The sequence below is a fragment of the Tachypleus tridentatus genome, chromosome 2 (assembly GCF_004210375.1).
Source record: "Tachypleus tridentatus isolate NWPU-2018 chromosome 2, ASM421037v1, whole genome shotgun sequence".
Lineage (NCBI taxonomy): Eukaryota > Metazoa > Arthropoda > Merostomata > Xiphosura > Limulidae > Tachypleus > Tachypleus tridentatus.
Genome location: NC_134826.1, coordinates 145,965,884 through 145,981,779, shown reverse-complemented (window position 1 = coordinate 145,981,779; position 15,896 = coordinate 145,965,884). Strand labels below are relative to the sequence as shown.

Below are 15,896 nucleotides of genomic sequence, written 5' to 3'. Positions count from 1 at the left end.
TAGAATTAACCAGTACTGTTATGATTACTGTAGAATTAATCAATATTGTTATGATTACTGTAGAATGAACCAATACTGTTAATGATTACTGTAGAATTAACCAATATTGTTATGATTACTGTAGAATTAACTAATACTGTTATGATTACTGTAGAATTAACCAATACTGTTATGATTACTGTAGAATTAACCAATACTGTTATGATTACTGTAGAATTAATCAATAATGTTAATGATCACTGTAGAATTAACCAAAACTGTCATGATTACTGTAGAATTAACCAATACTGTTATGATTACTGTAGAATTAATTAATATTGTTAATGATCACTGTAGAATTAACCAATATTGTTATGATTACTGTAGAATGAACCAATACTGTTATGATTACTGTAAAATTAACCAATATTGTTATGATTACTGTAGAATTAACCAATATTGTTATGATTACTGTAGAATTAACCAATATTGTTAAAGATTACTGTAGAATTAACCAATACTGTCAATGATTACTGTAGAATTAACCAATATTGTTATGATTACTGTAGAATTAACCAATACTGTCAATGATTACTGTAGAATTAACCAATATTGTTATGATTACTGCAGAATTAACCAATATTGTTATGATTACTGCAGAATTAACCAATACTGTCAATGATTACTGTAGAATTAACCAATATTGTTATGATTACTGTAGAATTAACCAATACTGTCAATGATTACTGTAGAATTAACCAATATTGTATGATTACTGCAGAATTAACCAATACTGTCAATGATTACTGTAGAATTAACCAATATTGTTATGATTACTGTAGAATTAACCAATACTGTTATGATTACTGTAGAATTAACCAATATTGTTATGATTACTGTAGCATGAACCAATATTGTTATGATTACTGTAGAATTAACCAATACTGTTATGATTACTGTAGAATTAATCAATATTGTTAATGATTGCTGTAGAATTAACCAATATTGTTATGATTACTGTAGAATTAATCAATATTGTTATGATTACTGTAGAATGAACCAATACTGTTAATGATTACTGTAGAATTAACCAATATTGTTATGATTACTGTAGAATTAACCAATACTGTTATGATTACTGTAGAATTAACCAATACTGTTATGATTACTGTAGAATTAATCAATATTGTTAATGAACACTCTAGAATTAACCAATACTGTTATGATTACTGTAGAATTATCCAATACTGTTATGATTACTGTAGAATCACCCAATACTGTTATGATTACTGTAGAATTAATTAATATTGTTAATGATCACTGTAGAATTAACCAATATTGTTATGATTACTGTAGAATGAACCAATACTGTTAATGATTACTGTAAAATTAACCAATATTGTTATGATTACTGTAGAATTAACCAATACTGTCATGATTACTGTAGAATTAACCAATACTGTTATGATTACTGTAGAATTAATTAATATTGTTAATGATCACTGTAGAATTAACCAATATTGTTATGATTACTGTAGAATGAACCAATACTGTCAATGATTACTGTAGAATTAACCAATATTGTTATGATTACTGTAGAATTAACCAATACTGTCAATTATTACTGTAGAATTAACCAATATTGTTATGATTGCTGCAGAATTAACCAATACTGTTATGATTACTGTAGAATTACCCAATATTGTTATGATTACTGTAGAATGAACCAATATTGTTACGATTACTGTAGAATTAACCAATACTGTTATGATTACTGTAGAATTAACCAATACTGTTAATGATTACTGTAGAATTAACCAATACTGTTATGATTACTGTAGAATTAACCAATACTGTCAATGATAACTGTAGAATTAACCAATACTGTCAAAGATTACTGTAGAATTAACCAATATTGTTATGATTACTGTAGAATTAACCAATATTGTTATGATTACTGTAGAATTAACCAATATTGTTAAAGATTACTGTAGAATTAACCAATACTGTCAATGATTACTGTAGAATTAACCAATATTGTTATGATTACTGTAGAATTAACCAATACTATTATGATTACTGTAGAATTAACCAATACTGTTATGATTACTGTAAAATTACCCAATACTGTTATGATTACTGTAGAATGAACCAATATTATTATGATTACTGTAGAATTAACCAATACTGTTATGATTACTGTAGAATTAACCAATACTATTATGATTACTGTAGAATTAACCAATACTGTTATGATTACTGTAGAATTACCCAATACTGTTATGATTACTGTAGAATTACCCAATACTTTTAATGATTACTGTAGAATGAACCAATATTGTTATGATTACTGTAGAATTAACCAATACTGTTATGATTACTGTAGAATAAACCAATACTGTTAATGATTACTGTAGAATTAACCAATACTGTTATGATTACTGTAGAATTACCTAATACTGTTATGATTACTGTAGAATTACCCAATACTGTTATGATTACTGTAGAATGAACCAATATTGTTATGATTACTGTAGAATTAACCAATACTGTTATGATTACTGTAGAATTAACCAATACTATTATGATTACTGTAGAATTAACCAATACTGTTATGATTACTGTAGAATTATCCAATACTGTTATGATTACTGTAGAATTACCCAATACTGTTATGATTACTGTAGAATGAACCAATATTGTTATGATTACTGTAGAATTAACCAATACTGTTATGATTACTGTAGAATTACCCAATACTGTTATGATTATTGTAGAATGAACCAATATTGTTATGATTACTGTAGAATGAACCAATATTGTTATGATTACTGTAGAATTAACCAATACTGTTATGATTACTGTAGAATTAACCAATACTATTATGATTACTGTAGAATTAACCAATACTGTTAGGAATACTGTAGAATTACCCAATACTGTTATGATTACTGTAGAATTACCCAATACTGTTAATGATTACTGTAGAATTACCCAATACTGTTATGATTATTGTAGAATTAATCAATACTGTTATGATTACTGTAGAATGAACCAATATTGTTATGATTACTGTAGAATTAACCAATACTGTTATGATTACTGTAGAATTACCCAATACTGTTATGATTACTGTAGAATTACCCAATACTTTTAATGATTACTGTAGAATGAACCAATATTGTTATGATTACTGTAGAATTAACCAATACTGTTATGATTACTGTAGAATTAACCAATACTATTATGATTACTGTAGAATTAACCAATACTGTTATGATTACTGTAGAATTACCTAATACTGTTATGATTACTGTAGAATTACCCAATACTGTTATGATTACTGTAGAATGAACCAATATTGTTATGATTACTGTAGAATTAACCAATACTGTTATGATTACTGTAGAATTAACCAATACTATTATGATTACTGTAGAATTAACCAATACTGTTATGATTACTGTAGAATTATCCAATACTGTTATGATTACTGTAGAATTACCCAATACTGTTATGATTACTGTAGAATGAACCAATATTGTTATGATTACTGTAGAATTAACCAATACTGTTATGATTACTGTAGAATTACCCAATACTGTTATGATTACTGTTGAATGAACCAATATTGTTATGATTACTGTAGAATTAACCAATACTGTTATGATTACTGTAGAATTAACCAATACTGTTATGATTACTGTAGAATTACCCAATACTGTTATGATTACTGTAGAATGAACCAATATTGTTATGATTACTGTAGAATTAACCAATACTGTTATGATTACTGTAGAATTAACCAATTCTGTTATGATTACTGTAGAATGAACCAATACTATTATGATTACTGTAGAATTAACCAATACTGTTATGATTACTGTAGAATTATCCAATACTGTTATGATTACTGTAGAATTACCCAATACTGTTATGATTACTGTAGAATGAACCAATATTGTTATGATTACTGTAGAATTAACCAATACTGTTATGATTACTGTAGAATTACCCAATACTGTTATGATTACTGTTGAATGAACCAATATTGTTATGATTACTGTAGAATTAACCAATACTGTTATGATTACTGTAGAATTAACCAATACTGTTATGATTACTGTAGAATTACCCAATACTGTTATGATTACTGTAGAATGAACCAATATTGTTATGATTACTGTAGAATTAACCAATACTGTTATGATTACTGTAGAATTAACCAATTCTGTTATGATTACTGTAGAATGAACCAATATTGTTATGATTACTGTAGAATGAACCAATATTGTTATGATTACTGTAGAATTAACCAATACTGTTATGATTACTGTAGAATTAACCAATACTATTATGATTACTGTAGAATTAACCAATACTGTTAGGATTACTGTAGAATTACCCAATACTGTTATGATTACTGTAGAATTACCCAATACTGTTAATGATTACTGTAGAATTACCCAATACTGTTGTGATTATTGTAGAATTAATCAATACTGTTATGATTACTGTAGAATGAACCAATATTGTTATGATTACTGTAGAATTAACCAATATTGTTAATGATCACTGTAGAATTAACCAATTCCAAAACCTATGTAATATCGTTTGGTGGTTGTTGTAACAGATCAAAATAAAGACAGTGTAAAGATACACGTGTTTAGGTATGGCACGTTTGAGAAAACACCAAGTTTGAGACCAACTTTTACTTGCAGCTGTACTGACTGCCTGTAAAACGTATACATGGTTGTGACCAGTGCCAATACATCAAGTTACTTAATAAACAAACTTCGAAACTAATCAAAATAAAAGAGTTTTAGCATTAAAATTAGAGCTAGTGTTATCTCTGCTAAAGATAGTGTCTCAGGTTGTTAAATATTACTTTGTCATGTAGGAATAAAACGGGATATACTAAAGCCATTTGCCAAAAATATACACACATATAGTTCTGTTTTAAAAATATCCTCTCACACATTGTAAGCCTTCAACAATACACCCATATACATCAAATTGATGGTTTAAAATCACCTCTCACACATTGTAAGCCTTCAACAATACACCCATATACATCAAATTGATGGTTTAAAATCACCTCTCACACATTGTAAGCCTTCAACAATACACCCATATACATCAAATTGACGGTTTAAAATCACCTCTCACACATTGTAAGCTTTCAACAATACACCCATATACATCAAATTGACGGTTTAAAATCACCTCTCACACATTGAAAACCTTCAACAATAACCCATATACATCAAATTGACGGTTTAAAATCACCTCTCACACATTGTAAGCTTTCAACAATACACCCATATACATCAAATTGACGGTTTAAAATCATCTCTCACACATTGTAAGCTTTCAACAATACACCCATATACATCAAATTGACGGTTTAAAATCACCTCTCACACATTGTAAGCCTTCAACAATACACCCATATACATCAAATTGACGGTTTAAAATCATCTCTCACACATTCTAAGCTTTCAACAATATACCCATATACATCAAATTGACGGTTTAAAATCACCTCTCACACATTGTAAGCCTTCAACAATACACCCATATGCATCAAATTGACGGTTTAAAATCACCTCTCACACATTGTAAGCCTTCAACAATACACCCATATACATCAAACTGACGGTTTAAAATCACCTCTCACACATTGTAAGCCTTCAACAATACACCCATATACATCAAATTGACGGTTTAAAGTCACATCTCACACATTGTAAGCCTTCAACAATACACCCATATACATCAAATTGACGGTTTAAAATCACCTCTCACACATTGTAAGCCTTCAACAATACACCCATATACATCAAATTGACGGTTTAAAATCACCTCTCACACATTGTAAGCTTTCAACAATACACCCATATACATCAAATTGACGGTTTAAAATCACCTCTCACACATTGTAAGCTTTCAACAATACACCCATATACATCAAATTGACGGTTTAAAATCACCTCTCACACATTGTAAGCCTTCAACAATACACCCATATACATCAAATTGACGGTTTAAAATCACCTTTCACACATTGTAAGCCTTCAACAATACACCCATATACATCAAATTGACGGTTTAAAATCATCTCTCACACATTGTAAGCTTTCAACAATACACCCATATACATCAAATTGACGGTTTAAAATCACCTCTCACACATTGTAAGCCTTCAACAATACACCCATATACATCAAATTGACGGTTTAAAATCATCTCTCACACATTCTAAGCTTTCAACAATATACCCATATACATCAAATTGACGGTTTAAAATCACCTCTCACACATTGTAAGCCTTCAACAATACACCCATATACATCAAATTGACGGTTTAAAATCACCTCTCACACATTGTAAGCCTTCAACAATACACCCATATACATCAAAGTGACGGTTTAAAATCACCTCTCACACATTGTAAGCCTTCAACAATACACCCATATACATCAAACTGACGGTTTAAAATCACCTCTCACACATTGTAAGCCTTCAACAATACACCCATATACATCAAATTGACGGTTTAAAATCACCTCTCACACATGGTGAGCCGTCATCAATTCACACAAATACAACAGTTTCACGTTAAGAATAACATACCACACACGGTGAGCCCTCAACAATAGCCACTATTTAATGGATAAGCTCTTTAACTTTCTTACAATGTGTTGTGTTTAAACAAGAAAATGTGTTTTTCTGCTGTTGCTAAACGCAAAACAACAAAGTATGCTGGTATCAAGACGCGATTTTTAGCGTTACAAGCCCTGAGACATTCTTGTCAAGAAAGAGTGCTGATATATAGTTGAAAACCTTACGGGAGATTTCATCTTTGTTCCATTAAATAAGGATTTGAAGAATGAAACACATACATACATAGAAACATACGTACCATTTTCTCTCGTGGCAACAAAGAATAGGCAATAGATTCTTTTGAACAGCTGGCACTGTGGGTTCTGCGTAACAATCGAGAGATTTTTCCTCCGGTAGATTTGGATGAGGGTATAGATCCAGTGGCACCCTCTAGCGGTTTGTTGTTACCGTACCATAATTTATGATTTTTGTCACGGATTTCTCTTGACCAGTCGTGGTGGAAATCCATGCTAGGCTCACGCTCACTGTAACTGGACAGTTGGTCAGTGCTGAGACTACCAGAAATTCGCAATTTTCTTCCCGCCAAAAGATGACCTCTGTGACCTTCTACATTTTCGTCATTAACTTGACTGCTTTCAGAACTCACCAAACATTTTTGTTTAAATTCAAAGGCAAGTCCGGAACTGCTGTAGGATGGTGTGTTTCCCATACTGTCCGATGCCCACGATGGACTACTTTCACATTCAGGACTTTCTTCACATTCTGTGATACTGTTATCACTGCACTCTGGCGGCAGGGGCTCCGGTTTACGGCGCATTGTTCTAACCTGGTCAGACGACAGAAGTCCTAAAGCTAAATTTTCATCTGCACGATCACACATATAACGCTCCATAGCAACCATATCCCATCGTTTAATACAATCATCTGAATCCTTCACCAGCACTCCCTAGAACGTTAAAAACAAGATAAGTCAATGATGTCGAGAAAATCCACTTTTAGAGAAATATATATGAAAAACTTTGGCTAGTTTGGACAGAGAAAATATTTTACGAAACGTTGTTCGCTCTTCTTCGGTCATCGTCACGTTCATAAAGAAAGAAAGAGGTAACTGATCGGAAGCTGACCACATGTTTGGAAGGGGTTGTGTAACTGAGTGTCGGAATGTAGAGGGCGGTGTTAGATGTTTGAATATATAATTTTATTTATTTTATTACATTAATATAGGTATAAAGGCGTTCCTTTATATTGGTTTATTTTGGGTGTAAGTTGTTGTATAAGTAAGGCTTCTTTAATTTTGCGTTTGTTTATGTTTGTTTCTTTATTTAGTATTTGAGTGTTTTCTATGGTTATGTTGTGTTTATTTGACTTGCAGTGTTCGAAAACGTGTGAAGGTGACTTTTTATGTTCTTTAAATCTGGTTTCCATTTTTTTACTTGTTTCTCCAATATAGAAGTCGTGGCAGTTATCACATCGTATTTTATAAATAATGTTGGTGTGGTGTTTGGCAGTGTAGTTTCTACATAGTATGGACTTTAGTTTTGTATCTGGTTTTTGAATAAATTTGGTATTTATTGGAATGTTGTGTTTTGTTACTAGTTTTTGCCAAGTGTTGGTTATTTGTCTGCTGATGTCAAGAATATATGGTATACAGCAGTATATGGTTTCGTGATTTTTTGATTCGTGATATATACTTCTTTTGTTGGTTGATTTTGCTTTCTGTCTAGGTGTGTGCGTACAATGTTTTCCACGGTTTGTGGAGGACACTTATTGATGTTGATGAAGTATTGTTTTATTTTGTCTAATTCGTTGTTAATTTTATCTGGTGAGCATAGTTTTATGGCTGTGTTTATTTGGTTTCTTAGTATGTTGAGTTTTTGTTTTGTTTCATGGCTGAGTCCCAAGGAATGTATAGTCCAGTATGGGTGATTTTTCGGTGGATTTCTGTTTTAAATTGTGTGTCGGTTCTTATAATTTTGAGGTTAAGAAATGATATTTGATTGCTTTCTTCCTGTTCACATGTGAAGTTAATGTTGGGATGTATAGATTTAATGTGATTGAAAAAATTAAGTATGTGTTCTGTAGATCTGAATCCCACAATCGTGTCATCTACATATCTGTACCAGTCTTACATGACTTACAAAAACAAAAAAATGAACCTAGACCATCAACTGGCATGCTGCATCAAACCAGAGATTTACGGAATTATACAACGAAACATAAACCAAATCAATACCAAGAACGACAGAGACAAAAAGATCTGCCACAACAAAAAACTAGAAAAACTAAGGTGCAAACAACAGAAAAGACACCAACACGACAAACCGTTGACAAACCTCATAATTAACAGATCCGACCGACAATTAAACACAGACGAGATACATCTACTTAACAAAGGACTCAACTTCGCAATAGCACCTAGATACATTCCAACCTTAGAAATTAAAACATGTTTAGAAGATCTAGCCAGGAGACTTGTGATACTTTCTACAGAAAGCAAAAACAAGAAAACAACCAACAAAAAGAAGACAACTTAGATAATTTTATTGACATCCAACAGCCAAACTTCCCAAGTAAAATTAAAAATTTATATTTTCCATAAACACCTAAAAACAATATCTTAAACGATTTTTTCAAAGAATTTTCTTACAAAACCATCAACATAATTTCACAAAACAGAAAGCTAAAAAAACAATCTTACAAAAAGACATTAATTCCATTAAAAACCTAAAACAAAACAAAAACATAAAAATTCTAAAAGCAGATAAAGGTAACGCTATAGTCAAAATGAACACGAATAAATACATCCAAAAAATGAAGAACATCCTATCAGACACGAACAAATTTAAACCAATACACACAAATCCAACAAAGACACACGAGACGCAACTGAACAAATTACTACTAAAAATGAAAAAAGCCAACAGAATTTCACAAACACTTTATTCCTACCTACGCAAAACCGACTCACGCACACCGCAAATATACGGCATCCCCAAACCTCATAAACCAGATTGTCCATTACGACCAATAATGTCCACATATGAATCGTTTAATTACAATCTTGGTAAATACATAGCATGGGCATTCTCCAAATATGTAACATCAGCCAGCTCATTCATCAAAGACTCTTTTAATTTCAAGTCTGATGATGACCGAAGAAGTTCGTAACGTTGTTCGCTCCTCCACGTAAAATATTTTCTCAACCCAAACGAGCCGTTTTTGCATATGTAAAGAAGATGAGTGTTTCACTCCCTTATTGGAAAGGGACCAATCAAACTACACTTGTTTAACAATCCTTACGTTTCACAATGTATACATTGTTTTTAATCTTTTATTATTAACCTTACAACTGGTTTAAAATCAAGCACAAAGCTAAACAATGAGCTATATCTGGACAAATCAAATTGAAATTTATTAACCTTACAGTTGGTTTCAAGTCAAACACAAATCTACACAATGGGCTATCTGTGCTCCGCCCATCATGAGTATCTAAACCTGTTTCTAGCATTTTAAGTCCGCAGACTGTGCTGTTGTTGGGGGCTAATCTTACAGAGAAGGAGTTTGATAATTTCCACCCTAACACAACAGACTTATTTGTGTCTTTAATAAGCGTTTACTATTACGTTGTACTGTGATATTTGAAAATCACTCTTCGGGCTTAAACTATTACAGTGAGTCATTTGTTTAGTATAACTAATAACTTAAATTCAGATTAACCTTAACAAATGAAAACTTACATATTTGTTCGATAACCTCTTAAAACACCTGTCAGCTACGTGAAGCCTAAGGCTTAGCATGTTCCCACTGGGCGATAGTCACTGGTGATCCCTCACTTGATAATAAGTAAGTTTGAATCTAATTTTGTGTAACATCTGGGGAAAGGGGGGGGTCTTCCGCTTTGACATTAGTATATTTTAGATTTTGCCTACCGGATATGATTTGATCTGAAAGTATAGTAATATATTTATCGCTCAACATAAACTCCTGCAACTGTGAAGAGAATTAGTATATAATAAGTTATAACACCATTGAAAAAGAGCCGCCTGTTAAATAGTGCGCATGCGCTTAGGAGAATAGATTGTGTTAACCCACAAGTGTGGGATGTCTGCCAAACGACAGAAGAAAATAAACCTAAGTAAAATTCGAGGAAGACCGAATTTGACGCTGTCCTCATTTTGGCAACAATCTCTGCCAAGTAAATAAAGAAAAAACAAACAAAATAGAATTATAAAATGTAACCAAGAGCTCTGTTTAGAACACGAATTTTGTATTTTAAACGTGTTTGTTTTTTTAGCAACATGAGATACCTGTTGTTGTTTTTCATTACATAATTACCTTGATATTGTGATTGAATTAAGGCTTTCTGGGCCCAACATTAAAAACAAATCTTTATAATTAGTATACAACAGGTATATGTTAATATCACATATCGAGATAAAAACTTGTAGCTGAGAAAAGTGACCTTACCATCAAGAAATTACATGCACGTGATTAATATTTGTCTGTTGATGAAATTACAGACACCTGGTTAATATATGTCTGCTGATGAAATTACAGGCACGTAGTTAATATATGTCTCTTGATGAAATTACAGGCACCTGGTTAATATATGTTTAGTGGTGAAATTACAGACACCTGGTTCATATATGTCTAGTGATGAAATTACAGGTACCTGGTTAATATATGCCCAGTGATGAAATTACGGACACATGTTTCATATATGTCTATTGATGAAATTACAGGTACCTGGTTAATATATGTCTATTGATGAAATTACAGACACATGGTTCATATATGTCTAGTGATGAAATTACAGGCACCTGGTTAATATATGTTTAGTGATGAAATTACAAGTACCTGGTTAATATATGTCCTGTGATGAAATTACAGACACATGGTTCATATATGTCTAGTGATGAAATTACAGACACCTGGTTAATATATGTCCTGTGATGAAATTACAGACACATGGTTCATACATGTCTAGTGATGAAATTACAGACACATGGTTCATACATGTCTAGTGATGAAATTACACACACGTGGTTCATATATGTCTAGATATGAAATTACACACACGTGGTTTATATATGTCTAGATATGAAATTACACACACGTGGTTCATAGTCGTTAGAGACAAATACTTGAAACGTTGATATGTGTCTTTGTAATCTTAATTAACTTTAGAGAGGAAACAAAGTTTTGCTGTTTACACCAATTGGTAGAATAAGCTTATAATAAATGTAACAAACTTATTCTATGTAGAATAGTTATTTTTTGTTTGTTTTTTGAATTTCATGGAAAGCCACACGAGGGCTACCTGCGCTAGTCGTTTCTAATCTAGGACACTAGAGGAAAAGCAAACTAGTCATCACCACCCACCGCCAACCGTTGTACTTCTCTTTTACCAACGAATAGTGGTATTGGTCGTCACGTTACAACGTCCCAACGGATGAGAGGGCGAGCATATTTACTGTGAGGGGGTTTCGAAACCTCGACTCTCAGTTTACGAGTCGAGAAAGCCTAATCACTTGGCCATGCTGGGCCTAGAAATATTATATTAGAGAGAATAGTATATAGGTTATTATCATTTGGAAGCTCCTAATGAAAATAAATTTGTATGTTTAGCAGGTTTAATATCCATAAATACAATGTGACTATTTAGGTCTTGCGAGTGAAGAGACAACACGAGTCTATAGTTTCTTACAATATGTAATTTAATGCCTGTTTCCTTGACAGTAAAGTGTAGATTCAGAGTAGGAGCCACATCTAATGTTTACATAACTCGATGAAGAACTGGTTCTTTAGATCTCTGATTACATATATAACAACTCTTTGGATGCATAAACATATTTGTGATGAAATAATTCAAGGTACTATGAACGAAGAATAAACCCTTGTCTAACACTAACTCAGATATCTATTTTGAGCTAGGGCCACATAGAGAGGAATCTAAACAAACTTCGTTATGAAAAGGCAAGAGGAAATAATGTTCAAACTCTGAGCACTTTATGAAAAAAAACACACTCCATAAATATAACGAAAGAAGTGTTCGCTGTATTGTTACAGTAGTGTACTGAAAGTACAGTGAACTCAGTGTCTTTGAAGAGCGAAAGTTAGAATAAGACAAGCATTAATTAGGAGAAGACAAAATCTGGTTTGTGGTCTCACATCTAACAATCAGATAACCAATAGGACTGCACCTCTACGCACGTGCTTCTACTGGAGTTAAGCAGTGACGTCCTATTCTGGATACACTTTTCTATACCCATGATTTTTGTTGGAAAGGGAAAAAAAGTGTATTTATTTTAATAATTGTGAAAGGTGTCGAAGGGACCCCTCACATGCATGAGTTGTTGACAAGGGGGGATTAGATTCATTTTAACAATGGTAGAAGATACGTTTTTTCTCTTCGCCTGTACGTAGCAGTGTTGTCCATTACCCGAACATTACAACAATATTTGGAATATTGATATTCGTAAAAATTCCCGCGTAATTAAGTTTATAGAGCAGTTTACTGTTTGTTTGTTTGTTTTTGAATTTTGCACAAAGCTACTCGAGGGCTATCTGTGCTAGCCGTCCCTAATTTTGCAGTGTGAGACAAGAGGGAAGGCAACTAGTCATCACCACCCACCGCCAACTCTTGGGCTACTCTTTTACCAACGAATAGTGGGACTGACCGTTACATTATAACGCCCCCACGGCTGAAAGGGCGAGCATGTTTGGCGCGACGGGGATGCGAACCCGCAACTCTCGGATTACAAGTCGCACGCCTTAACGCGCTTGGCCATGCCGGGCCAGAGCAGTTTACACTCAAAACCTAATTATTATCAGTAATGATCGCTAAAGTCAGTCTTCCATCTTCCAGGTTCCATCTTTTATTGAATTGATATAATAAATAATAACTGTATCCCTTTTATTAAAGGTTCTATCCATTCTTGAATTACTGGAACAGTTGTATAATATTTTTTATTATAGTTTCTATTTGTCTTATATTGCTGCGCCAATAGAGTGATTTTTATTGAAGGTTCGTCTTTTCTTCCATTGCTGAAACATTTGTATATTTTTTTTATTGTTCCAATATTTTGAAAATGTATTTAAAACGAGGATCGTTACTCGTAAGAAAATATATTGATGTTTATTTGAAGCGCACGTGCAGATCTGAATGATGTTTCGTTCTAGTATATTTGCTATGAGAGGAAACTGTGGAGAGAAACCAACGTGCGGAAGTGAAACTCGAGTACTGAGGTGAAACTTGAAACTGGGAAAATAACACGTGTTTAGACTATGTATCTGAATAGGTTTGACGAAACAAGTACAGTAGTAACAGGATGGGTTTGATAAGGATACTCCGTTAAAAATTGCATTGCACCTGTCAGTAAGAACCATGATTTCTTGAGAAAGTTGCTAACTGGAAATGGTTCTAGAAGAAACCAAAGAGAGAACTCGAAGAAAGATTTTTTTTTTTTGTCGTTAAGCACAAAGCTACATAATGGACAATCTGAGCTGTGAGGGTCGTGGGTATCGAAACTCGATTTTTAGCGATATGAGCCACCAGATTTAACGCTGGCTGGTAAAACAATATGGAGTCGAGAGGAAGACAATAATTGAATACCAAAATATTCTCAGTGATTGTTGGCAACCTAATTTCCAAGTTAGGAAAATGACAAGAGGCATATGGAACACTACATGAAATAAATGGCTATCTCACAAATGTGAGGAAATGCGGCTTTTAGAACGTTCGTCAATATTGTTCGGATCTAATAACCGTGTACACAATCTATATAGTTCGGATCTAATAACCGTGTACACAATCTATATAGTTCGGATCTAATAACCGTGTACACAATCTATATTGTTCGGATCTAATAACCGTGTACACAATCTATATAGTTCAGATCTAATAACCGTGTACACAATCTATATAGTTCAGATCTAATAACCGTGTACACAATCTATATAGTTCAGATCTAATAACCGTGTACACAATCTATATAGTTCAGATCTAATAACCGTGTACACAATCTATATAGTTCAGATCTAATAACCGTGTACACAATCTATATTGTTCGGATCTAATAACCGTGTACACAATCTATATTGTTCGGATCTAATAACCGTGTACACAATCTATATAGTTCGGATCTAATAACCGTGTACACAATCTATATTGTTCGGATCTAATAACCGTGTACACAATCTATATAGTTCGGATCTAATAACCGTGTACACAATCTATATTGTTCGGATCTAATAACCGTGTACACAATCTATATAGTTCGGATCTAATAACCGTGTACACAATCTATATAGTTCGGATCTAATAACCGTGTACACAATCTATATAGTTCAGATCTAATAACCGTGTACACAATCTATATAGTTCAGATCTAATAACCGTGTACACAATCTATATTGTTCGGATCTAATAACCGTGTACACAATCTATATTGTTCGGATCTAATAACCGTGTACACAATCTATATAGTTCGGATCTAATAACCGTGTACACAATCTATATTGTTCGGATCTAATAACCGTGTACACAATCTATATAGTTCGGATCTAATAACCGTGTACACAATCTATATTGTTCGGATCTAATAACCGTGTACACAATCTATATAGTTCGGATCTAATAACCGTGTACACAATCTATATAGTTCAGATCTAATAACCGTGTACACAATCTATATTGTTCGGATCTAATAACCGTGTACACAATCTATATTGTTCGGATCTAATAACCGTGTACACAATCTATATAGTTCGGATCTAATAACCGTGTACACAATCTATATTGTTCGGATCTAATAACCGTGTACACAATCTATATAGTTCGGATCTAATAACCGTGTACACAATCTATATTGTTCGGATCTAATAACCGTGTACACAATCTATATAGTTCGGATCTAATAACCGTGTACACAATCTATATTGTTCGGATCTAATAACCGTGTACACAATCTATATAGTTCGGATCTAATAACCGTGTACACAATCTATATAGTTCGGATCTAATAACCGTGTACACAATCTATATAGTTCGGATCTAATAACCGTGTACACAATCTATATAGTTCGGATCTAATAACCGTGTACACAATCTATATAGTTCGGATCTAATAACCGTGTACACAATCTATATAGTTCGGATCTAATAACCGTGTACACAATCTATATAGTTCGGATCTAATAACCGTGTACACAATCTATATAGTTCGGATCTAATAACCGTGTACACAATCTATATAGTTCAGATCTAATAACCGTGTACACAATCTATA

At 32.8% G+C, this 15,896-nt stretch overlaps 1 protein-coding gene across 1 annotated transcript in view; it reads right to left on the bottom strand.

The window, feature by feature from the left end:
- Positions 1–10,647, bottom strand: part of LOC143245628 (uncharacterized) — a 92,280-nt gene extending 81,633 nt beyond the window's left edge. Inside the window, exons 1-2 of the mRNA XM_076491980.1 lie at positions 10,344–10,647; positions 6,905–7,552 (exon numbers count right to left, since the gene is read on the bottom strand). Of these exons, the coding sequence (XP_076348095.1) occupies positions 6,905–7,552; positions 10,344–10,403 (708 nt within the window). The 5' untranslated portion in view covers positions 10,404–10,647. The remainder of the gene's footprint in view (positions 1–6,904; positions 7,553–10,343) is intronic.
- Between the last annotated feature and the right edge of the window lie 5,249 nt (positions 10,648–15,896).